The sequence below is a fragment of the Trachurus japonicus genome, chromosome 1 (assembly GCF_045865225.1).
Source record: "Trachurus japonicus isolate A0001 chromosome 1, Traja_1.0".
Lineage (NCBI taxonomy): Eukaryota > Metazoa > Chordata > Actinopteri > Carangiformes > Carangidae > Trachurus > Trachurus japonicus.
The window spans coordinates 33899003-33924948 of record NC_140907.1 but is presented as its reverse complement, the minus strand read 5'-3'; the positions used below and the strand labels follow the sequence as shown (position 1 = coordinate 33924948).

Below are 25946 nucleotides of genomic sequence, written 5' to 3'. Positions count from 1 at the left end.
GACTATGAGCTGCATCCTGTGTCAGTCTGATTTAGCTGTGTCTGTGTTTATTAAAGCAGATAACAGCGGCACGGCCGTTTCGGCTAATGCTGTGTTCAAGGCAGGCTTTTGAAACCGTAAGTTACAGCTTCAAGTCACAACTACGACTTGGTAGCGTTCCAGGTAACCCGTAGCTCGTGTTTTTACCGTCCTGTTGTCTGTGAAAGTTCCCTATAACGGCCACTCGTAACTTCCGACCCGTGAACTCGTACCAGATCGAACTGGTATGACTTCACAGGAAGGAAAAACACAAAGTACGAGTTTCCTTGAACGCACCATGAGTTAGCAGCCCCCGCCCTTGTCAGGCATCAATTGGTCCTCGTGCTACGTCACCACATTCACGCGCATCCCTTGGCTGCACACACAGCCCTTCATGCCGTTCTCTCCCCTCATTGGATAACACTTGTATCCCACAAGGAAAATTTTCTCCTCGGGTTACAGCAGAGCAGAGTGACGGAGAGACTCGTGTTTAGGCTGAAATACTTCATGTAAGTGATTGCTGACGGAAAATAGGACTATTTAGGACTTATATTAACAAAAACATTCCACTGATATCTGCTTTAACATTTAAACGAGCGCCAGGTGGATTGTTTATGAAGTTAACGAGCTCTGGCCTGAGGATCACAGAGGTTACCACGGCGATAGGGCCCCCCCCAGGCTGAGACAAACAGAAACGTGGAGAAAAAGAGCGATTTTCTGCCTCTGCACCGGTCTCACATTTAGGCTTAGCGTGAGAAAACGGTAACTCCTATCAGAGCAAAACACAGATCACATTGCTCTAAGGACTTACTGAAAATTTTGGTACGATTTGGTGTTTCTACAGTAAATATTTTGGAGACGATGGCAGTTTTAAAACATCAGGCCGTTGTGCTTCTCTCAGAAAATATTTGTATTGGAGTCAATGAGGAGCAGAGACAGACGTGGCCGCACTAAGAGGCTCCGAGTTTAAATTCTGTAAGTCTCTCTGATATTTTGAGCAGATGATGAGTGACAGAACAAGTTTGTCTACAAATTCTGAAAAAAATATGTGTGTGGAGTGTAAATTGTGGCCGTTTGGAGTTTGGAAAGAGAAAAAATCTGGAGTTTTTCTGGCATCTCTCCCACTCTAACCGATGATGTCACGCACTCTGACACGAACATTCCGTTCAATACACACCCATTATAATCTCATAATTTCTCCAAAAATGATCATGGTCATTGATCAGGGATTGATCAAAAACTATATGACCTATCAAAACGTGGAGTAATACACCAATACACAAGACTTGTGTCTACTGTTTAAAGTTTAAATGGAGTCTCTAGGTGAAAGTATGCCTGAGCAGTAGACGTTTGTTAAACTCCAATGATTGGTCTTTTTCGCTCTTTTTTTCCCGCCCGTCCCATTGACTTCAATGCAAAATTTTGCGCAGTTTTTCGCGACTTATGTCACGAAAAATGTGTAAACTGTTGAGAAAAGTAATAGCACCCCGATCCCGATCGAACCGCACGTTTTGATATATAATTTGTCCTGCAACTCGAAGTAGCGAATGGAAAATCGTCCGGAAGATGAAAAATAACTAGAAAAAACATTTCCAAGAATGGAAATGGTGTGAATGCTGAAAGCAATGCTGAATGAGCTGAAGAAAGAAAGAAAGAATGAAAAAAGAAAGAAAGGAAGAAAGAAAGAAAGAAAGAAAGAAAGAAAGAAAGAAAGAAAGAAAGAAAGAAAGAAAGAAAGAAAGAAAGAAAAGGTAAGAAAAACAGAATAATAGAAGATAAAGAGACTAGAGAATGAATGAAAGAAACAGAGGGGTAGTAAGAAAGAAGGAAAGAAATTGGGGTGGATAAATGAAAGAGAGAGATATACAGAGAACGGAAGAAAGAAATAAAGAAAGAAAGAAAGAAAGAAAGAAAGAAATGGGGTAGAAACAAAGAAAAGGAGTAGAAAGAAAGACAGAAAGAAAGAAACAAAGAAGTAAAAAGAAATGGGGTGAAAGAAAGAAAGAAGAAAAAGAGAGAGGGGGATGATAGATAGAAAGAGGTAGATGGATGGATGATAGAGAGGGAAAGATAGAAAGAAGTTATGTACAATACAAATGAAGAAGTAAAAGAAAGAAAGAAAAAGAGAGAGAGGGTTTGAAAAAAGAGATAGATAGATAGATCCACCTGTAATTGTACGAAGTAAGCAATCCGGTCGTTTTCGCTAATGCTGCGTTCCAGGCAGGCTTTTGAAATCGTAAATTACAGCTTCAAGTCACAACTTACGACTTTGTAGCGTTCCAGGCAAACCACTCATGTTTTTCCGACCTGTTTTACCTGTGAAAGTCACTATAATGGCCACTCTTAAAGGGATAGTTCAACATTTTGGCAAATTGGCCCATTGCCATAATCGCTATAGTCATAGCAGTAGGTTCATTACCTTTAATTGTAGGTGTAAGATATTTTCAGTACGGCGGAGCGCAGCAGCTGGCTGCTCATGAGCTACGCTATGGAGGCTAAAGGAATTTCTTGGTTTCCCTCATTAAACTCATCAAATTCAACATCCCAAAACTCCACAGCGCTTTTGTAGACAAGTTGTGACCTGCACAACCACCACGCTATGAGATAATGACAGAACGATACGAAACGGAGCCGTTTTCGAGGTAAATACAGGGTAAATACGGAGACTGCTTGCTGAAAAACTGTCCCTGAACGCAACGCGCATAAGCGGTTTTGTATGAATTTACCTCGAAAACGGCTCCGTTTCGTATCGTTCCGTCATTATCTCATAGCGTGGTGGTTGTGCAGCTCACAACTTGTCTACAAAAGCGCTGTGGAGTTTTGGGATTTTGTATTCGATGAGTTTAATGAGGGAAACCAAGAAATTCCCTTAGCCTCCATAGCGTAGCTCTGAGCAGCCAGCTGCTGCGCTCCGCTGTACTAAAAATAGCTTACACCTACAATTAAAGGTAACGAACCTACTGCTATGACTATAGCAATTATGGCAATGGGCCAATTTGCCAAAATGTTGAACTATCCCTTTAACTTCTGACCTGTGAACTCGTACCAGATCAAACTGATACAACTTCACAGGTCGGAGTTACGAGTTTCCTTGAACGCACCATAACAGCCCTCGTCCCGACGTCGCCACATTCACGGCGTCCCTTGGCTGCACACACAGCCCTGCATGCCGTTCTCTCTCCTCATTGGATAAAAACTGTAGGATACGATAAATGTTTTCTCCTCGACTCAGAGCAGAGCAGAGTGACTGACAGACCCGTGTTTCAGTCCAAACACTCTATGTAAGTGATTGCTGTCGGAAGATATAACTATTTAAGACTTATATTAACACAAATATATCACTTACTTCTGCTTTAACATCAAAAGTATAAAATCATTGAGAGGCTGATGAATTTGAGCTGAAAACCTGTGTGTGTGTCCTGATGTGTGAGTCTGACGATCTCTCTTTTACTGTGTGGAACAGTGTTGTGTTTGTGTGTTTGTCTGTTTGTGTATGTGTGCATGTGTGACTGTGTGTGAGTGTCTGTGTGTGTCTGTCTGTGTGAGTGTGATGCCTGTGTTCATGCATGGACATCCTCTGTCAGTCTGGTTTATCATGTGTCTGTGTGGGGCTGTGTTTAAAAACATCTTAACGAGCGGCCAGGCTGCACCTGCACTGTTCTATTTATAGACTTTGATAACGAGCTGGCCGCTACAGCTGGACCAACTGCACACAGAGCAGAGAGATTTGAGCTCTGTGCAGCTTCCGAAAACAGCCCATAAAAAGAGAACCGTACCTCTTATCAGAATGTGGCCATGACTACTGGGGCAAGGAGACCTTCCTGAGCGAGGCAATGTGCATTAAATGTTTGTAGGGCAAAAACTTTTCTCAGGGTTGCAAGGTAGAAAAGGGGGGCATTTCTGTTTTTCTAAAAAAATCTGCTCCTACTTTTATATAGAAGTCGATGAGCCACTGGAGCGGGTCTAGCTGCACAATTAGGCTCACTGAGACAATTCTGTAAGTCTGTCTGCTGTTTTGAGCACATCAAATGAGACACGACAAGTGTGGCTACAAACAGTGAGGAAATCATGTGTCTAGAGTTTAATTTGTGGCCGTGGTGGCAATTTATCCAGAAAAAATCCTGAAAGTTTTTTCGATCCCTCTCACTCTAACGATGATGTCACTCACTCTAAGCCCTGCTCGTTAGACGCAACACACACCCATTATAAAGTTGGATTTTGTCAAAAATTTTAATGATTTTAAAACAGCCAACAATCTAAAACTGTTTAAGATATCAATAAGATGATACATACGGGAATAGATTAATAGTTTGTCTAAAATTAAAAAGACAAATGGAGTCTGTGGGAGGAAGTAGGCTGAAGTTTTAGGGGTTCAAAGAAGTAAGAAGATTTTAAAAGTTTGAAGACGTTTTCAATGCATTCCTATGGGGAAAAAAAATGCAGAAAAAGTTAGATATTTAAAAAAAGTATAAATAGTATGAAAGAGAAAAGTCATAGCACACCTGTCCCGAAAAGGCCGCACGTTTTGATATTTGAATTGTTGAAATAGCACAAAGTATGAAGGACTAGTTAAATGCCTAAAAAAGGCAGAAAATGGCCGAAACTAGAAAAAGCATTTCCAAGAATGGAAATGGTGTGAATGCTGAAAGCAATGCTGAATGAGCTGAAGAAAGAAAGAAAGAAAGAAAGAAAGAAAGAAAGAAAGAAAGAAAGAAAGAAAGAAAAGGACAGAATGAAAGAAAGAAAATGGGAAGGGCAGATGGAGAAAGAAAGAAAGAAAGAAAGAAAGAAAGAAAGAAAGAAAGAAAGAAAGAAAGAAAGAAAGAAAGAAAGAAAGAAAGAAAGAAAGAAAAGGACAGAATGAAAGAAAGAAAATGGGAAGGGCAGATGGAGAAAGAAAGAAAGAACAAAAGGACAGAAAGAAAGAAGACACAGAGAGAAGGGTAGATAGAGAAAGAAAAAGGTAAGAAAAACAGAATAATAGAACATAAAGAGAATAGAGAATGGATGAAAGAGACAGAGGGGTAGTAAGAAAGAAGGAAAGAAATTGGGGTGGATAAATGAAAGAGAGAGATATACAGAGAGCAGTAGAAAGAAAGAAAGAAATGGGGTAGAAACATAGAAAGAGAAAAGGAGTAGAAAGAAAAACAGAAAGAAACAAAGAAGTAAAAAGAAATGGGGTGAAAGAAAGAAAGAAGAAAAAGAGAGAGGGGGATGATAGATAGAAAGAGGTAGATGGATGGATGGATAGGGAGGTAAAGATAGAAAGAAGTTATGTAAAATACAAATGAAGGAGTAAAAGAAAGAAAGAAAAAGAGAGAAAAAAAAGAGACAAAGGGTTTATAGATAGATAGATAGATAGATAGATAGATAGATAGATAGATAGATAGATAGATAGATAGATAGATAGATTTGTAATGGTATGTGCTGTCACATTTCTGCCTCCTTAATTGACGTGAGTTGGTTGGCCTATGAGGTGGAGGAGTGAGGGCATATAGGGAGGCTCTAGCCCCCCCTCTCTTCCTCTTGCTCCCTGGCACTGAGCTCCACCCACTTCCTGGTTGCAGCTTTCCGCTTTCACACAGGTAAGGTGCATGGCTGCAGTGTTGCTGCTCATGTTTTGGCTCTCACTGGATGGTATTAATTTATTTTATTTGTGTTGTTAGCGGGTAGTTTTGGCCACGGTTACTGTCCCCGTTCCAGTGCGCAACTGACTGGAGGACTAAGGTGCGTACTCGCAGCATCTCTTGTGTTTTGAGTAATTAGTGGCATCAGCTGATTGGCGACCTGTTGATTTTCCCTTTAGCTTCCGGACGCTCCATCTGCGGACCTGAGACACTCCATCCTCCATGGAGCAGTACATTCTCCCTCCTTGGTTGGTCACAAGGACGCCTGCAAAATAATCTACTACTGCTTGGACACATTAAGATAAGTAGCCTGGGATCACTGCTGCTTCGCCGGGCCTCGAGTCGAGCCGCGACTCAGTGAAGACTATAAACTGATTGTCTGACTTTTTAATTGTTGTCGGCGGATTTCACCGCTGCTCAACGCTGCGCCTCGGCGCATTCTCTGCTCGCCACAGACTGTGACACCTGCCGCCTGCAGACGCTCCCTCTGCCCTGTCCTGCGCTACGGGCAGAGCGGCCGTATCACGAGGATTCGTGGCTGGGTGGTGTCTCTCTGTGTGTGTGTGTGTGTGTGTGTGTGTGTGTGTGTGTGTGGGTGAGAGAAACAGGTTGATGAGTGTGAGTGTGTATGCGAGTGTGTGAATTGAGGGGTTATGATGGGGCCCAGGTGAACCATCAGATTTAGGATTTATGTTCATTGTTTTCTTTATTTTTCTTGATTTAGTATTTGTTTCGTGATTAATTCATTAAGAAATAATTTAGGCTTAACCTGGTTAATTTTGTATTAAGATAAATTGTTTCTATTTTTTGTTTGTCTTGGAAACTGTTATATTAATTGTTTGTGTTTATTGTTTATGGTGGTTCCCTTATTAATTGTCCCTTTTCTGTTTCCTGTTCCTAGCATCTGAGAGCCAGCGGTGGAGGTGGGGTCCCTGGGTGATGGTTTCCCTCTGTGTGCTGTGTGACACCTTCTTGGTTTGTTTTCTCTACACATTATAGTTTTGAGTTGTTTCACGTGTGAATGGGGTGCTCTTTAACATGAAGGATTTCCTTCCCCTCTTACCCCTCCCTGCTGTGCCTTCTCATCATTACAGGAACTAGTTATCCCCCCATTCCCCCCCTATACTTTTAAGCTTGAAATATTTGGATATCTGTTGTGAAAATAAAATCAATTGTTATAATTTATTGAACCACGTCTCCTGCCATTTTGAGTTACGTACCTGTGTGTCCTTTTTGTTTTGTTGATTATACTTGAATTTCACTTTAAAGGTCCTGGGGTGAAACCCCCCAGGTGGCGTTGTCGGTTTAAGTTACAGCAATTATAGATTTGAGTAAATTCCCTTTATTAATTTAATTATTATTTTTGGTCCTCCCACCCCTCGTACTGCCACACTTGGCGTTGTCGGCAGGATCAAATTCATTCAAGGCGGAGACGTGTGTTCCTTATTTAGGTATTTTTTTGTTGTTGTTTTTCTTCATTCCCTTGATTGTGGTTGAATGAACAGAGTGTATGGTGTGAGTGAATGTGTGTGAGTTAAAGGCGAAGCAGCAGTGAGTCTCCTTTTTGTAATTATAATATTTGTGTCCGTAGTTTAAATGTCAGCATCAGAAAACATGGAGGGACAGATGCAGGAGTTGAGGGACCTAGTAGCTCAGTTGAGGGCGGAGAATGAGAGGTTACAGAGAGAGCAGGCAGAAGTTCTGCCTGGTCCTAGTTCTGCACCTCCCATTGCCCGCGAACCTCCTTTAGCACCACCCTCTTCTAGCGCCCCTGCGACAGAGCGACTTATCTTAGTACCCAGAGACAGGAAGTGTCCTGTGTTTAGGGGTAGATCAGGCCTAGGGCTAGAGGAATGGGTTGAGGAAGTCCAGGCGTGCATGAGGGCCCGTCGTCTGTCTATAGCTGACCAAGCCTTCTTCCTTTTCGACCACTTGGAGGGAGAAGCACGTGACGAGATAAAATATCGTTCGACCGTAGAAAGAAACGACCCGGCCAAGATTATTGCTGCATTGCGAGAACTGTATGGTTGTACCGACTCCTATGTTGCCCTGCAGGAGGCGTTCTTCTCCAGGCGACAGCAGGAAGGGGAGACGCTCCAAGAGTTCTCCCTTGCTCTGATGAGCTTGATGGCTTCCATAAAACAACAGGCTCCGAGCGAGATGCCAAACACTGAGGTTTTGATGCGCGACCAGTTCGTCGAATATGTCATCGATGGTTCCCTCCGGCGAGAGCTAAAGCAGCTGGTGCGCAGACAGCCTGCAGTCTCCCTCCTGGAGGTAAGGGCGGAGGCAATCAGGTGGGAGCGGGAGGGGTTACCAGGGGGTGCGCGCGGCCGTAGCCACTCAGTCCCTTCGGTCATGGGTTTGCAGTACGGTGTGCAGGGTGTTCCCCCAGCGGTTAGCCCAAGTCCAACTTCTGAATTGCAGGAAGTGAAGGAGATGTTGAAGCTTCAACAGGAGCAGTTAAATAGACTCACTGAATCACTTGCCCAGCTGCAGAATAACTCTCAGCGTAATCACCCTCCTTACTATGGTCCAGTAATCTGCAAGCGGTGTAATCAACCTGGCCATTTTGCCAGGGAGTGCGAGGGGGCACGTGGCCCTTCTCGTCCCCGGCCCCATGCTCCTGCTCCTTCCCGGCCTCTTGCGCCGGCTCCTTTCCGGCCGAACAGGCAGCAAGGCCCAGCACAGCATCTGGGAAACTAGCACCCACCGAACTGTGGAGCCAAAGTTCGGGGGGGGTAACCATCGGCTCATCGGACATTTCAAGCACTGAGGGGGGAGCTAAGCTAATTTCTGCTTGTCCGCACGTGGACGTAGTCATGGGGGGAATAAAAATTCCTTGTTTAGTAGACACAGGATCCATGGTCTCCACTATTTCGGAAAGCTTCTTCCGGCAGCACTTTCAGGCTGGAGTTCAGGGGAAGCTCCAACCTTGCCATTGGCTGCAACTTCAAGCCGCTAATGGCTTGCCAATCCCATACCTCGGTTACCTAGAGCTTGAAGTCACACTCTGCGGTAGGTCGTTGCCAGGGTGTGGGTTACTGGTGGTCAAGGACCCCCCGGCGGGTGGAGCACCTTACTCCCCTGGCATTTTGGGGATGAACGTCCTACGCAGGTGTTACAGCACGCTTTTTGGGCAACATGGCAAAGCCCTGTTTGATTTGCCCACGGTCACAGGGGCACCACAATCGGTGGTGCAGGCGCTGCAGAAATGCCACCGAACCTCCTTGGATCCCCCTCTTAAGGTCACTGGCAGAGTCAAAGTCCTTGGCAGGAAGGCTTGTCGGATTTCTGGTGGCACAATGCAAATCGTTCCAGCCACATGTTCAGCCCAGTATTCTGGGACTACTGTACTCTTTGAGCCTTTGGAGAAGGGCCTCCCTGCCGGACTGTTGGCCTCTCCAGCACTGGTTAGAGTCGAAGGGGGCACCGCCTACATCCCCGTCGTCAATGTGGGATCCTCTGATGTGCTTCTTTACCCACGAACAGTCGTAGGTGCTTTGAGTGAGGCCCATGTAGTGAGTTTGCCCTCTGGAGTGAAGGAGGTTCCATCTTACTTGGCCACAGTGGCATCACAAGCTGCGACCCCAACGCTTCAGGACCAAATAGGTGCAGTGGATTTGTCCGCCTTGCCCATTGACGAACAGAAGGAGGCGCGTCTTCTTCTCTGGAAGTATGCTTCCGTCTTCTCATCCTATGAGGGTGATTTAGGCTGCACTAGTCTGATATCCCACGAAATTCCCCTGTTGGATGACGCACCAATTCGTCAGCGCTATCGGCGCATACCACCATCGGACTATGAAGTGGTCAAGGAGCATATTAATCAATTGCTTGAAACGCAGGTCATCAGGGAGAGCTGCAGCCCATTCGCTTCGCCAATTGTTTTGGTCAAGAAGAAAGATGGTAGCCTACGCTTGTGCGTAGACTACAGACAACTCAACAGCCGAACTAGGAAGGACGCTTTTCCGCTTCCTCGAATCGAGGAGTCGCTGGACGCGCTTACTGGTGCCCGCTGGTTTTCCACTATGGATTTAGCCAGCGGGTACAACCAGGTCCCGGTGTCCGAAGCTGACCGCCCCAAGACGGCATTCTGTACCCCATTCGGTCTCTTCGAGTGGAACAGAATGCCGTTCGGGTTATGTAACGCACCCAGCACGTTCCAGCGGCTAATGCAGCGCATTTTTGGGGACCAACAATGTCAGACTGTGTTGTTATACCTTGACGACATTGTAGTCTTCTCGTCCACCTTCCAACAACATCTGGAAAGACTTGAAGTGGTTCTGCAGCGGCTACAGCGAGAGTGTTTGAAGGCCAAATTGTCTAAGTGCTCATTTTTTCAGCAAGAAGTGCATTATTTGGGGCATGTCATCTCAGCCCAGGGCGTTTCAACTGACCCCGGCAAAGTGGAGGTGGTAGCCAGCTGGCAGCCCCCGACCACTATCTTGGAGCTGCGATCCTTTCTCGGGTTCGCAAGTTATTATCGTCGCTTCGTGGAGGGTTTCGCCAAGCTGGCTGCCCCTCTCCACCGCCTTGTTGCTGAGCTTGAGAGGTCAAAGGCCAAGAGGTCTGAGCCCCGTGTTTCAGAAAGATGGTTGACAGAACATCAGCAGAGTTTCGACGCCCTGAAATCCAAACTTACCACCGCCCCTGTGCTTGCGTACGCTGATTTCTCCCTTCCCTTCATCTTGGAGGTCGACGCAAGTCACGGAGGTCTGGGCGCCGTACTAGCACAAGAGCAAGGAGGGAAAGTGCGGCCAATAGCCTTCGCCAGCCGAAGCTTGCGACCAACAGAGCGTAACCCAGCCAACTATAGCTCCATGAAGCTGGAGTTTTTGGCGCTAAAATGGGCTATGACGGAGAAATTCCGTGAGTACTTGCTTGGCCACAAGTGTGTTGTATTTACGGATAACAATCCTCTTAGCCATTTGTCCTCAGCTAAACTCGGAGCCTTGGAACAGCGTTGGGCAGCCCAGTTAGCATCGTTCGACTTCGAAATTCGGTATCGGCCTGGCAAAAACAACACGAACGCAGATGCGCTGTCCCGCTTACATCCACCGATGGACGCCGACTTGGGGGCCATGGTGTCCGGTACCCCACTTCCACAGCCTCTAAAAAAAGCCCTTCAGGCCCGACGGCCTTCAGCATGTCAGTCGGCTGTCTGGGCCTTGCCGCAGTATCCGCCAGCTGACATTGGCGCACTTCAGCAAGCCGACCCGGTGATCCTTGAAGTGTTGGCTTTTTGGCGACAAAAGCAATATCCGGGTCGTGAAGAACGCAAGCAACTGTCCCAGCGTTCTTTGGTTCTTCTCAAGCAGTGGGGCAGACTGACTGAGCAGGCCGGAGTTGTTTATAGAAAAGTCTTGCGCCCAGAGGGGGGTGGAACAGTTCTTCAGGTACTCCTGCCTGTTGCATTGCAGAGGAGAGTTCTTACAGAGGTGCATCAAAATCATGGCCACCCAGGTGTTGAGAGGACGTTGGAGTTGCTGCGGCAACGGTGTTACTGGGCAGGAATGTCTGAAGACGTGAGACACTGGTGTCGGACCTGTGAACGGTGCTTGGTGGCCAAGGATTCTGGGCCACCTGTCCGTAGCTTCATGGGGCATCTGCTTGCTTCGGAGCCGAACGAGATCTTGGCGATGGATTACACCATGTTGGAGCCAACCCAAAATGGGTTGGAGAACGTCCTCGTCCTCACCGACGTGTTTAGTAAATACACCCTTGCTATCCCTACCCGTGACCAACGGGCCTCCACCGTTGCTCATGTCCTTGTCACTGAATGGTTTTCGAAGTTTGGCGTCCCGGTACGGATTCATTCCGATCAGGGCCGAAACTTCGAAAGCGCCCTTGTCCGGCAGCTATGTTGTTTGTACGGCATTGAAAAATCCCGCACTACACCGTACCACCCAGCGGGTAGCGGTCAGTGCGAGCGTTTTAACCGCACCCTGCATGACTTGCTGCGCACTCTACCAACATCACGAAAACGTGACTGGCATTCTTGTTTGCCACAGTTGTTGTATGCTTACAACACCACCCCACACCAATCGACAGGAGAATCGCCCTTTTTCCTCATGTTCGGCCGTGAGGCCAGACTCCCAGTCGATTTCTTGCTGGGGCGGGTGAAGGACCCCATTAGTGGCTCAGTAAATGACTGGGTCCAGGAACATCAGACCCGGCTGCATCTGGCTTTCGACGGTGTCCGAGATCGGCTGAAGGACGCAGCCCAGCGCCGGAAAGAACGCCACGATCAGACTGTGCGGTCAGTGCCTTTGGAAGAAGGTCAATTAGTGTTGTTGCGGGAATTTGGTTGGAAAGGCCGACACAAGATTCAGGATAAGTGGAACCATGTGGTACATCAGGTGGTGAAAGCTCCCTCTGGAGATGGTTCGGTGTACACAGTAGCACCAGCAGATGATCTTGCTAAGGTCAAACGAGTGCATCGCACTCTGCTCAAAGCCGTAGCTGGGTTGCCTGCCCCAGATGGCACTTCTGTTCCTTCGACCAGTCCGGCCAATCTGCCAGTCAGGCAAGACGAACTGTCGGACGAAGACGACTTGTTGGCCTTGGTAAGGGAAACTTCTTTTCCTCCAGCTGATTGTGATGCTGGGGGAGGGCAAGGTGCACCTGTATTGACATTACCTACCACCTCGACGGAACCCTTGCCCCCGACACAGTCTGCTCCTTCGATCGCTCCGCAGCAAATGGCACTGCCATTAGCACCTTCCTCTGGCTCAGCAGCGTCATTACCACCTTCTCAGTCCGCTCTGTCACTAGTTTCTCCCCCAGAAGGAACCAGGCGAAGGACAGCCCGAACTACGGCTGGCCACCATTCAAACCGTCACCATTTGCCTCGACCCACAACTATTCAGTCCAATACCGTGTCTGCCTGCTTTAGGCCTTGGTGTTAACTTGTGTTCTTGCATCGTCGGGCCGACGATGAAAAAAGGGGGGGTGCATTGTAATGGTATGTGCTGTCACATTTCTGCCTCCTTAATTGACGTGAGTTGGTTGGCCTATGAGGTGGAGGAGTGAGGGCATATAGGGAGGCTCTAGCCCCCCCTCTCTTCCTCTTGCTCCCTGGCACTGAGCTCCACCCACTTCCTGGTTGCAGCTTTCCGCTTTCACACAGGTAAGGTGCATGGCTGCAGTGTTGCTGCTCATGTTTTGGCTCTCACTGGATGGTATTAATTTATTTTATTTGTGTTGTTAGCGGGTAGTTTTGGCCACGGTTACTGTCCCCGTTCCAGTGCGCAACTGACTGGAGGACTAAGGTGCGTACTCGCAGCATCTCTTGTGTTTTGAGTAATTAGTGGCATCAGCTGATTGGCGACCTGTTGATTTTCCCTTTAGCTTCCGGACGCTCCATCTGCGGACCTGAGACACTCCATCCTCCATGGAGCAGTACATTCTCCCTCCTTGGTTGGTCACAAGGACGCCTGCAAAATAATCTACTACTGCTTGGACACATTAAGATAAGTAGCCTGGGATCACTGCTGCTTCGCCGGGCCTCGAGTCGAGCCGCGACTCAGTGAAGACTATAAACTGATTGTCTGACTTTTTAATTGTTGTCGGCGGATTTCACCGCTGCTCAACGCTGCGCCTCGGCGCATTCTCTGCTCGCCACAGACTGTGACACCTGCCGCCTGCAGACGCTCCCTCTGCCCTGTCCTGCGCTACGGGCAGAGCGGCCGTATCACGAGGATTCGTGGCTGGGTGGTGTCTCTCTGTGTGTGTGTGTGTGTGTGTGTGTGTGTGGGTGAGAGAAACAGGTTGATGAGTGTGAGTGTGTATGCGAGTGTGTGAATTGAGGGGTTATGATGGGGCCCAGGTGAACCATCAGATTTAGGATTTATGTTCATTGTTTTCTTTATTTTTCTTGATTTAGTATTTGTTTCGTGATTAATTCATTAAGAAATAATTTAGGCTTAACCTGGTTAATTTTGTATTAAGATAAATTGTTTCTATTTTTTGTTTGTCTTGGAAACTGTTATATTAATTGTTTGTGTTTATTGTTTATGGTGGTTCCCTTATTAATTGTCCCTTTTCTGTTTCCTGTTCCTAGCATCTGAGAGCCAGCGGTGGAGGTGGGGTCCCTGGGTGATGGTTTCCCTCTGTGTGCTGTGTGACACCTTCTTGGTTTGTTTTCTCTACACATTATAGTTTTGAGTTGTTTCACGTGTGAATGGGGTGCTCTTTAACATGAAGGATTTCCTTCCCCTCTTACCCCTCCCTGCTGTGCCTTCTCATCATTACAGGAACTAGTTATCTCCCCATTCCCCCCCTATACTTTTAAGCTTGAAATATTTGGATATCTGTTGTGAAAATAAAATCAATTGTTATAATTTATTGAACCACGTCTCCTGCCATTTTGAGTTACGTACCTGTGTGTCCTTTTTGTTTTGTTGATTATACTTGAATTTCACTTTAAAGGTCCTGGGGTGAAACCCCCCAGGTGGCGTTGTCGGTTTAAGTTACAGCAATTATAGATTTGAGTAAATTCCCTTTATTAATTTAATTATTATTTTTGGTCCTCCCACCCCTCGTACTGCCACAGATAGATAGATGTTAAAAGCTGCGTCCTATGTCCTAGGCTCCACCTGTAATTGTACTACTATTAATAGAGTTGGAAAGACTAAACGTCTGAACTTAAATTCATGAGAAAAATATAAATTGTTGGAGATGTTTACATCAAAAGTATAAAATCATTGAGAGGTTGATGAATGTGAGCTGAAAACCTGTGTGTATGTGTTTGTGTCGGTCTCTCTGTCTGCGTGTACATGTGCAGAAAGCCACAGAACTCCTCTCTCCCTAATGATCTGATTGATTGGCAGCCTGCCCTCAGAAGTTACCATGGCGACTCAACTAACTGCTTACATTTTATTGTGTGGAACAGTGTTGTGTTTGTGTGTTTGTCTGTTTGTGTATGTGTGCATGTGTGACTGTGTGTGAGTGTCTGTGTGTGTCTGTCTGTGTGAGTGTGATGCCTGTGTTTGTGCGTGGACATCCTCTGTCAGTCTGGTTTATCATGTGTATGTGTGGGCCTGTGTTTAAAAACATCTTAACGAGCTGCCAGGCTGCACCTGCATTGTTCTATTTATAGACGTTGATAACGAGCTGGCCCCAACAGCTGGCCACTGCACTACAGAGATTTGAGCTCTGTGCAGCTTCCGAAAACAGCCCAGAAAAAGAGAACCGTACCTCTTATCAGAATGTGGCCATGACTACTGGGGCAAGGAGACCTTCCTGAGCACATTGATGTGCATTAAATGTTTGTAGGGCAAAAACTTTTCTCAGGGTCGCAAGGTAGAAAAGGGGGGCATTTCTGTTTTTCTAAAAAAATCAGCTCCTACTTTTATATTGAAGTGGATGAGCCACTGGAGCGGGTCTAGCTGCACAATTAGGCTCATAGAGACAATTCTGTAAGTCTGTCTGCTGTTTTGAACACATCAAATGAGACACGACAAGTGTGGCTACAAACCAGTGAGGAAATCATGTGTCTAGAGTTTAATTTGTGGCCGTGCTGGCAATTTATCCAGAAAGAATCCTGAATGTTTTTACGATCCCTCTCACTCTAGCGATGATGTCACTCACTCTAAGCCCTGCTCGTTAAACGCAACACACAACCATTATAAAGCTGGATTTTGTCAAAAAACTTAATGATTTTAAAGCGGCCAAATATCAGAAACTGTTGAAGATATCAATAAGCTGAGTCATAGAGGAATACTTAAAAAGTTTGTCTACAGCTCAGAATTCTCTAGCTGAAAGTATGTGGACACTTTAAAGGCTGAAAGAAGTAAGAAGATTTGAAGAGTTTCAAGACTGTTCCAATGCATTCTCTATGGGCCAAAAAAAATCAGAAATAGTTGAATATTGCAAAAAGTATGAATAGTTGAAAAGAGAAAAGACATAGCACACCTGTCCCGAAAAGGCTGAACATTTTGATATTTGAATTGTTGAAATAGCACAAAGTATGAAGGACTAGTTAAATGCCGAAGAAAGGCAGAAAATGGCCGAACCGAATAACAATAGTGTGAATAATATTATGGAAGAAAAAATCCACACAATAACAGTAGTGCCCGGGCGAAGTCACTGGTCCCTGCAGCTATTTCACAGCTGTTGGGACCAGTGCCCGGTGCGATTGCCCGTGGCCCTAATTAGGGTGGGGTGGGGTTGGGAGAAGGGCAGTGGTGATTATTAATTATTCAGCTTCAAATAGATTTTAGAATTAACTGTCTCACTCACATTGGACATCAAGAGAGATCCATGTTGACTTTGCCCCCATCTCATTCACAGCTACACAGTAATACTCTCCAGAGTCAGAGGGCTGGATGGAGCTGAAGACAAACTGTGGTTGGTCACTGAGATGATTCCAGTCCTTCACCTTGTACCAGGTGTAATTAGCTGCTGGGTTAGCATCAATGCTACAGGTCAGATTGACCAAACTGCCCTCCACTATCTCAGCAGAAGGACTCACTGACACAGAGGGAAGCTTTGGAGCATCTGGAGGAGGAAACATGAGGAGAAGTCAACTTTAACTGTCTTTTCACAGTAGAAATGTAGTTGATAGTTTATGCAGAGGTTGATCCAGTATGCGACAAACTGTGTAGTGGAAGGTTTTGTTTGACATTGTATTAGTGACACTGTGGAGTAAACTCACACACTGGAGGAGAGCAGTGATCCTCACATCCTTTAAGAGCACAGGAATATCTGTTGTTATCATCAAAGGAGACTCTAATGGAAAATGTTTCCTCCTTCATCTTCAGTTCGTTCTTGTACCAGACAAATGAAGGACGACCAGCTGCTTTAAAACTGCTGTAACACTTCAGCTCTACCCAGTTTGATGATCTTTCCACCAGCACCTGGAGGTCTGGATCTGTGAAGAAAGAACAGACATGAACTAAACTAGAAAAGTACAAACACAGAGACAAATAAAGATTCTCAGTCGTCAATGACTTGAACCAAACTGATAAATATTCCAGTGAAAACGTTACCTCTGACAGACAAAGTCACTCCAGGATACCCTGTGTATTTCCCACCGTAATGGTTTGTTGTGAATTTGAACCTGTAAACAGCTGAGTCGCTCTCTCTCAGGTCTCTGATTGTCAGAGTGCAGTTGTTTGACTCACAGTGATTCTCCACACGACCTGTGTAGTCTGAGTCTGTTGTCAGATCCACAGCATCAGTTGTACTCCCTCTACTGAACCAGAATCTTTGTTCAACTCTAATGTCAAGGCCCCCGAACATGTCTGGGTGACTGTATGTGCAGCTCATTTTCACTGTCGATCCTTCAGAGGCACAGATGTGAGTGTCAGTGTAAGTCACTCCCCAGTCATCCTGACCCTGTATCACTGTAACACAGAGCACAGCAGAAACCACAGTCAGACTCAAAACAACACAGTGAAGTTTTATGGAGCTTATTCAACATGTAAACCTGCTATACATGACTAAAACACCTTTCATGGTCTCTTCCTTTTTATTCACTTTCAAACTCATGTTAATACGTTTCTGACTTCTTGTTGTTGTATTAACCCTAGAACACTAACGTCGGGTGATTTTCACCCGTGAAATTATTGTTTCATAATTTTCATTATGTTGCTGTTGTCTGAGTTTCATGGGTCCCTGGGTAGCTTCATACTGCTCACTGACGTCATTGAAGGTAGGCATGTTACCCTGCTCCCATCCCTAGTTTTTTCAGCAGGCACATGTTCGGGTGGATTTCACCCGATGTTGGTGTTTATGAATTCTAAATCTGGCAACCGTTTCTGATGATGCTGAAATTTTTTCTTTTTACTCCACCAAATAAGGCTCAATTGTCCCACAAATGGGTGGTCTGAAGGACAAGTTCCCAGCTCCATTAGTTTTTTTCTTAAGGAAGTTTTTGTAAAAAATAAAAAATAAAAAAAAAATCACAAATTTGGGACATGTTTTATAGGGTCCTCCATGATACCTTTTTTTCATTTTGTAAAACATTGTATAGTGGAAAATAAAGGAAGTGTACTTCAATTTGCCATGTATTGTTGTATTTTAATATACTTTGATGAGAAATATTTTTTTTTATGGGTATATCATATCGGGTAAAATATACCCGGCAGTAGTGATGATGTTACTATTTTTAACGTTAGTGTTCTAGGGTTAAGCCACAGTGAACCCAGACACGTAAGTCCAAACATAAAAACATTGGACCTGTGAATCTTAATGCTGCTTTAATGAACAGTGTGAGACAAATAATGATAATAACTAGAAAAAACATTTCCAAGAATGGAAATGGTGTGAATGCTGAAAGCAATGCTGAATGAGCTGAAGAAATTGTTGAAACAATGCTGAATGAGCTGAAGAAAGAAAGAAAGAAGAAAAGGACAGAAGGAAAGAAAGAAAATGGGAAGGGTAGATGGAGAAAGAAAGAAAGAACAAAAGGACAGAAAGAAAGAAGACACAGAGAGAAGGGTAGATAGAGAAAGAAAAAGGTAAGAAAAACAGAATAATAGAACATGAAGAGAATAGAGAATGAATGAAAGAGACAGAGGAGTAGTAAGAAAGAAGGAAAGATATTGGGGTGGATAAATGAAAGAGAGAGATATACAGAGAGCAGTAGAAAGAAAGAAAGAAATGGGGTAGAAACATAGAAAGAGAAAAGGAGTAGAAAGAAAAACAGAAAGAAACAAAGAAGTAAAAAGAAATGGGGTGAAAGAAAGAAAGAAAGAAGAAAAAGAAAGAGGGGGATGATAGATAGAAAGAGGTAGATGGATGGATGGATAGGGAGGGAAAGATAGAAAGAAGTTATGTAAAATACAAATGAAGGAGTAAAAGAAAAAAAGAAAAAGAGAGAAAAAAAGAGACAAAGGGTTTATAGATAGATAGATAGATAGATAGATAGATAGATAGATAGATAGATAGATAGATAGATAGATAGATAGATAGATAGATAGATAGATAGATAGATAGATAGATAGATAGATAGATGTTAAAAGCTGCGTCCTATGTCCTAGGCTCCACCTGTAATTGTACTACTATTAATAGAGTTGGAAAGACTAAACGTCTGAACTTAAATTCATGAGAAAAATATAAATTGTTGGAGATGTTTACGTATAAAATCATTGAGAGGTTGATGAATGTGAGCTGAAAACCTGTGTGTATGTGTTTGTGTCGGTCTCTCTGTCTGCGTGTACATGTGCAGAAAGCCACAGAACTCCTCTCTCCCTAATGATCTGATTGATTGGCAGCCTGCCCTCAGAAGTTACCATGGCGACTCAACTAACTGCTTACATTTTACTGTGTGGAACAGTGGTGTGTTTGTGTGTTTGTGTATGTGTGCATGTGTGACTGTGTGTGAGTGTCTGTGTGTGTCTGTCTGTGTGAGTGTGATGCCTGTGTTTGTGCGTGGACATCCTCTGTCAGTCTGGTTTATCATGTGTGTGTGTGGGGCTGTGTTTAAAAACATCTTAACGAGCGGCCAGGCTGCACCTGCACTGTTCTATTTATAGACATGATAACGAGCTGGCCCCAACAGCTGGCCACTGCACTACACAGAGCAGAGCAGAGCAGAGCAGAGAGATTTGTGCTCTGAGCAGCTTCCGAAAACAGCCCAGAAAAAGAGAACCGTACCTCTTATCAGAATGTGGCTATGACTACTGGGGCAAGGAGACCTTCCTGAGCACATTGATGTGCATTAAATGTTTGTAGGGCAAAAACTTTTCTCAGGGTCGCAAGGTAGAAAAGGGGGGCATTTCTGTTTTTCTAAAAAAATCAGCTCCTACTTTTATATTGAAGTGGATGAGCCACTGGAGCGGGTCTAGCTGCACAATTAGGCTCACTGAGACAATTCTGTGAGTCTGTCTGCTGTTTTGAGCACATCAAATGAGACACGACAAGTGTGGCTACAAACCAGTGAGGAAATCATGTGTCTAGAGTTTAATTTGTGGCCGTGCTGGCAATTTATCCAGAAAAAATCCTGAATGTTTTTTCGATCCCTCTCACTCTAGCGATGATGTCACTCACTCTAAGCCCTGCTCGTTAAACGCAACACACACCCATTATAAAGCTGGATTTTGTCAAAAAACTTAATGATTTTAAAGCGGCCAAATATCAGAAACTGTTGAAGATTTCAATAAGCTGAGTCATAGAGGAATACTTAAAAAGTTTGTCTACAGCTCAGAATTTGAATGAAGTCTCTAGCTGAAAGTATGTGGACACTTTAAAGGCTGAAAGAAGTAAGAAGATTTGAAGAGTTTCAAGACTGTTCCAATGCATTCTCTATGGGGAAAAAAAAATCAGAAATAGTTGAATATTGCAAAAAGTATGAATAGTTGAAAAGAGAAAAGACATAGCACACCTGTCCCGAAAAGGCTGAACATTTTGATATTTGAATTGTTGAAATAGCACAAAGTATGAAGGACTAGTTACATGACGAAGAAAGGCAGAAAATGGCCGAACCGAATAACAATAGTGTGAATGCTTCCAGCATTCACACTAATTAGACTGTTTGAAATGTTCTTGTTTTGTTTCCTTTTTTTTCACTCTGTGGAACAAAGTAAATGTACAGTACCTGGTACAGTGAGAAGAAGGATGAAGACGAATCCACTTGATGCTGCTGTTAACCTCATCACTGCTCCTCTCATCTCTCTGTGTGACTTCAGACACAATAAAATACATCAAATCTGACAAGAGAGGAGGGTGATGATTGTCCGTGCACAGTGCAGTGGGCAAGAGACAGAAATAGCCAAACAGACTTCCTTCCTCTTTACACTATGAATATTCATGAAGTCAGTACAAGTGTGACAGACAGTCAAGTTGTTGTCTAACAAACAACTGAGGAAGTCCTGAGAGGTAAAGGAGAACTGATGAACAGACTAAAACTTTCGCTTTTTATCAAGATGCTCTTTCTAATCTTTAATTCAAACTTTCTTTAACTTAAACTGCCCCGTAGCATCAGAAAAAACAAACTACAGTTCACCAAAAACATAGCTCACCACCTCAGAGACAGCAGAGACACAAGGAGCCTGTGGCCTGGGATTCAGACCATCACAGACCTGTGACAGCCACATCTGTCCGAATAAACTCAGTAAGTGCTTTGCACAGTTTGAGGCACAAAACACCACATCTGGACATAGAACAGGACAGAGCAAGTGGACCAACGACTGGAGACCTGGAGCAGGAGGGAGGCCAATCACTGACCGGACATCAGAGAGTGCGGTGGACCGACGTCATAGGTGGACTGCTGGCTGGGGATCAGGGAGTGAGATGAACTGGTGTTGGGGGAGGACCACAGACTGGGGATCAGGAACTGGAAGGGGGACGGGATGCCGACTGGAGATCAGGGACTGTGGTAGGTTGGACCGTCAACTGGCGATCATGGCCTGTGGTAGATCAGACTGCTGAGTGGAGATTAGGAACAGAGGTGGGTCGGACTGCCAGATCGGGTGAAGCGCCCGACTGGGATGAGCTGGAACAAGATTGTCAACCAGAACCCTTGATGCTGGAAGGGGCAGAGAGTCTGCCAGGGACGGTGGCTCAGGACAGGAGGAGGGTCAGGAAGGTCACTCAGGACCAAATGCTGGAAGAGACGGCTCCGCAGTAAACAGGAGCCGGGCACGTTGCCGGCTGGACCCAGGAGAGGCGGTCAGACACCACGCCGACTGGACAGGAGCCGGGCAGGACACTGGAAAACCTGGGACAGCTGAGCATCAGGTTAGAGACAGGAAACCATGGGTTGTGGCACATGGGGAGTGCGTTGTGGAGATCGCCAGGCTAGACAGGCAGACTAGTCCCTGTCTGTGCTCTGCTGCGTAATGACGCACAACCATGTGGATATTCCTCAGCATGTCTTAAAGAAGCGAGTCACCTGTTGAGTAACGCACATTTCCTTATATTGAAAGCCTTGTCGGAATGGTGGGACGTTCGCATGTCGTAATGATGGTATGTCTAAATGGCGGGATGTCGGAATGACAGCATGTAACCAAAAGAAATTTGTATCCTGGGTGTTTCCATTAAAATTACGGACTCTGGTGAAAACTACAAACTCACGGGGACGGGGTGGAATCTGCCAGGACCCCCTACGCTGAGACAGGAAAGGCATTGATCAGGAGCTGGGTCACAGAAAACTTTTTTCAGCCATTTTTTCAATTTAAAGGGACAACGAGGAGTTTTGGAAAAGCAAAGTGTTTTCACACTACATTTATGAGCCTCTGCGCGCACCGTGAAATTCTTTGATCGGCGCAAGACGGACTCATGTTTTCATTCATCAAGAATTAAAGTCAGAGGTTCGAAGACGATCACATACCGTCGTAGTTCTGACCATAAACGGCGATTCGGCGGCATTATTCTCATGACTCGCCACGAAACCGAAAGTAAGGAGTCGACCAGCGTTTCCGCCACCACTAATAATAACAAAATAACGATAGAGACAAAACGATATATTTATCGAAAATGGGCTATTAACAAGTGTGGGTAGCGTAGATTCATCCACATTAACGTGAGACTTTTTTATAACCAAATAGAAACTCCTCGTTGTCCTTTTAAAGAGACAAATTTGTCCCAAATTTCATCATCATCGTCTTTAAAAGATGCAGAAGCCATAGGTTTGAATCTGACCCACAGCCCCTTGCTGTGTTTCTGACCCCCTCTCTCCATAACTAAACCCTCCTGTCTGTCTCTACTGTCCTATCACAGGAAAGACAAACCCATCATAAAATAACTTGAAACATGTTTGTTGAAGACATTGTATACACAGAGGAAGAACTGAGACAGTGTGTTAGCAATAAAATATAACTCTTTACTGATACCCAGTGGCAGACTTTATATCAGGGCGCATGCGCACGCAAGCGACCGGCAGCGAGTAGTGGTGTGTCTGTATGTTTTCTGTTTTCGTCGCCTACCTAGTCTTTAATGTTTCTTTTTTTGCCGAGTATCGGCTCGCTCGTGTGCGCCCAGATAACGTTTGTGTGTGGACCGAGTTTTGCAGCTCGAGTCTGCGAGGAAATCCCTCCTGGAGTCTTTCCTGAACTCTCGACCTGAGACATAGCCTACAATCATGGACTCCTTTACCTTGTTCCTGGTGCTAGCGGCGTTTCACCTTGCCTGGAGCCTACGGTCTCCAAGCCACCCCACCAGAATACAGTACAACAGAGAGCTTCTACTCCGCTGGAACGTGCAGGACCGTCCGGTTGATCTCATCGTGCCTAATCCTGGTAATCTACTAAGATCTGGCTGCCAGAAGCCCCTCGGAGGACATCAACAACGTAAGACCAGGAAGCGAGGGAGGAGAGGTGGCGTTCACCAAAGGAAAAAACAACCCCTCTCCCGTATCCCGCTACCATCCATCATCCTCTCCAACGCACAGTCCCTCAGGAATAAATCCGAGGAGTTGCAAGCGCTGGTGCGCTTCAATCACGACTTCAGGGAATCATGCATCCTGGCTTTCACCGAATCCTGGCTATCCAACCGGGACTCTGATGCTGACCTGGAGATCGACGGGTTCGGGACACCTATCCGGCTGGATAGAGACGCCACAATCACGGGCAAGTCATCGGGCGGAGGGGTATGTTTATATGTCAATGAGCGCTGGTGTAGTATTAAATCTGTTATCGTCCGCGAGAGACTGTGTACTCCTGACATCGAGCTGCTCTCCGTTTCATTACGGCCGCCGTACCTGCCCAGGGAGTTCCCCCAGATATTTATCACCCTGATATATATCCATCCCGGGGCCAGAGAAATGAGCGCTTGTGAGCAAATACACCGAGTTACACAGAAGCTCCAACTAATCTCTCCAACTAATCTCTCTCAGGAGCAACAAGATCCTTGACAAATGTTTTGTCAATGTCAGAGAGGCATATAAATCATTACCCCTCCCGCCCCTGGGTGCATCCGATCATAACTGTGTGCATCTCATTCCCGTGTATCGCACTGCATTAAAAAGAGGCAAAGTGCAGAACATTAGTTTTAAGGACTGGAATGACAGTAATGCATGCCAGACTCTTCAAGGCCTCCTCGATTCTACAGACTGGGACATGTTCATTGAATCCTCGGCCGACATAGATGAACTGACAGATGCCGTCACAAGCTGGACTTGATACTGTGAAAGCATTGTTATCCCTACTGTATTAAATATGTCAGAGTATATCCAAACTCTAAACCATGAGTGTCTAAGTCTCTTAAAACACTTCTACACAAGAAGAATAAAGCCTTCAGGGAGGGTAATAAATTAGAACTGTGCAATTTGCAAAAAGAAATTAAGAGAGAAGTCAGAGCTGGAAAAATTAGATACAAGAACAAAATAGAAGCCCAACTCAGAACAAATAATCTGGGCTCAGCATGGGAGGGCATGAAAACAATCACAGGACTGAACAACAGTAGTAGAGGAAGGGTCTTGTTGCCCAATTATAACTCTGATCACCATCTGGCTGAGAGCCTTAATGCTTTTTATGGTAGATTTGATGGTCAAAACTGAGAACCTGCTAGACCCTCTCCAGTTTGCATATAGAGCTGGCAGGGGCGTTCAAGATGCAACTGCCACTTTTCTTAACCTCCTGCTCAAACACTTAGAGGGTAGTAAAAATCATGCCAGGTTGCTTTTTATTGATTTTTCCTCAGCATTCAACACTATCCAGCCACATGTCCTAGTTAGAAAACTAGTCGACTTTTTTGGTTTGGATCTATGTCTGGTAGGCTGGATTCTTGATTTCTTAACAAATAGATCTCAACGAGTAAGAGTTAATGGGATTTTGTCCAGCACCTCGTCATCTTCCACCGGCTTGCCTCAGGGCTGTGTATTATCTGCCCTCTTGTATATTCTATATACCAATGACTGTCGCAGCCGTCACATAAACAGATCCATCATTAAGTATATGCCGATGATTCACTTATTGTCAGCCTGCTACATGATGACGATGGTCCTGTTCTTGATGACTTTCTGTCTTGGTGTAATGACTCCTTCTTGCAACTTAATGTAACAAAAACAAAAGAGATCTGCATCGATTTCAGGCGTACCCATCCAACAGCCCCGGACAGTATCATAAACGGTGAGAAAGTCGAATTTGTAAACAGGTATAAATACCTGGGTACAGTAATTGATGATCAACTGAAATTTGACCTCAACACTGAAATGTTATGTAAGAAAGGCCAGCAGCGCCTATACTGCTTGAGGAAGTTGGCCAGGTTTCATGTGGACAAGACTCTGATGAAAATGTTTTATTGTGCCTATATTGAGTCTGTCATCTCTTTTTCCATTGTCTGCTGGTACGGCAATCTTTGCATCAGAGATAAGAATTCCCTCGGAAGAATTGTGAAAGTGGCCTCTAAGGTCGCAGGCATCCAGTTCGATAGCCTGGACCACATATTTAACAGACAGGTGCTCATCAAAGCTCTGTCCATTCGCTCAGAGGATGCCCATCCCTTGTGCTCAGAGTACAGGCTCCTCCCGTCAGGCCTTCGCCTGTGCGTCCCTCGGGCCACAAAAAATAGATACAGACTTTCTTTTGTGCCTGTCTCCATTCGAGCACTGAATGCTTCGAAATAATGACTGGTTGTAACCTGTTTAAGTCTGTACTGGCCACCGTACTGTCCCAATCATTTTGCTCTCCTCTGTGTGAGACTGCACTTTATCTGATGCACTTTACTTGACCACTATGTTCTTAATAGTGTTATCTTGGATCTTGTATTCTGTGTTTTAACAGTATTTCCTATATTTATCTCCAGAGGTGGCAAAAGTACTCATATTCTGTACTTAAGTAGAAGTACAGATACATGTGTAAAAAAATACTCTGGTAAAATTAGAAGTACTGATTCAACTCCTTTACTCAAGTAAAAGTAAGAAAGTACAGGCTCTGAAATGTACTTTCAAAGTAAAAGTAAAAAGTAAAAATGAATTTTTGCCGTTAATGAAACCTACATCATTTGATAATTTTGTTAAACAAAAAAAGTTCAGACAGAATAATCAAGATTGAACTGACCAGAGGCAGTGTTTCCCAACGTTTGGGCCGCCACAGACCTCACAAAATAATAATAATAATAATTTTTAAACAGTGTTTCATCACCTCTCATCTCTGCCAGTCAGTCCACCTGCACCGCACGTACACGCACACAGACACGGGCACATGGACAGGTTGCACTGTGCCGCTCGTAAACGGCAAATGCGCTATATCGCGCTGATTGTAGTGTTCAACCCCCCCCCCCCCCCCCATCTGATAGTCGGACCACCATAGCTTCCTTCCTCCATGCTGCTGCCTCCATGTCGCTGCTACAGTACAAGTTGGTAACTCGGTTCTCTCTCTACCGCCCCCCTCCCTCCTCCCTCCCTCTTCTTCTCCC

At 45.0% G+C, this 25946-nt stretch overlaps 2 protein-coding genes across 2 annotated transcripts in view; both read right to left on the bottom strand.

Annotated features, from left to right (window-relative positions):
• atp6v0e2 (ATPase H+ transporting V0 subunit e2) overlaps positions 1-25946 on the bottom strand; it is a 263253-nt gene that overhangs the window by 213007 nt on the left and 24300 nt on the right. The gene's annotated exons all lie outside the window — the stretch shown is intronic.
• LOC146992359 (B-cell receptor CD22-like) overlaps positions 1-25946 on the bottom strand; it is a gene marked incomplete at its 5' end in the record, with an annotated part of 40770 nt that overhangs the window by 10935 nt on the left and 3889 nt on the right. Inside the window, 2 exons of the mRNA XM_085788458.1 lie at positions 15888-16145; positions 17822-17828. Coding sequence (XP_085644584.1) covers positions 15888-16145; positions 17822-17828 — 265 coding nt within the window. The remainder of the gene's footprint in view (positions 1-15887; positions 16146-17821; positions 17829-25946) is intronic.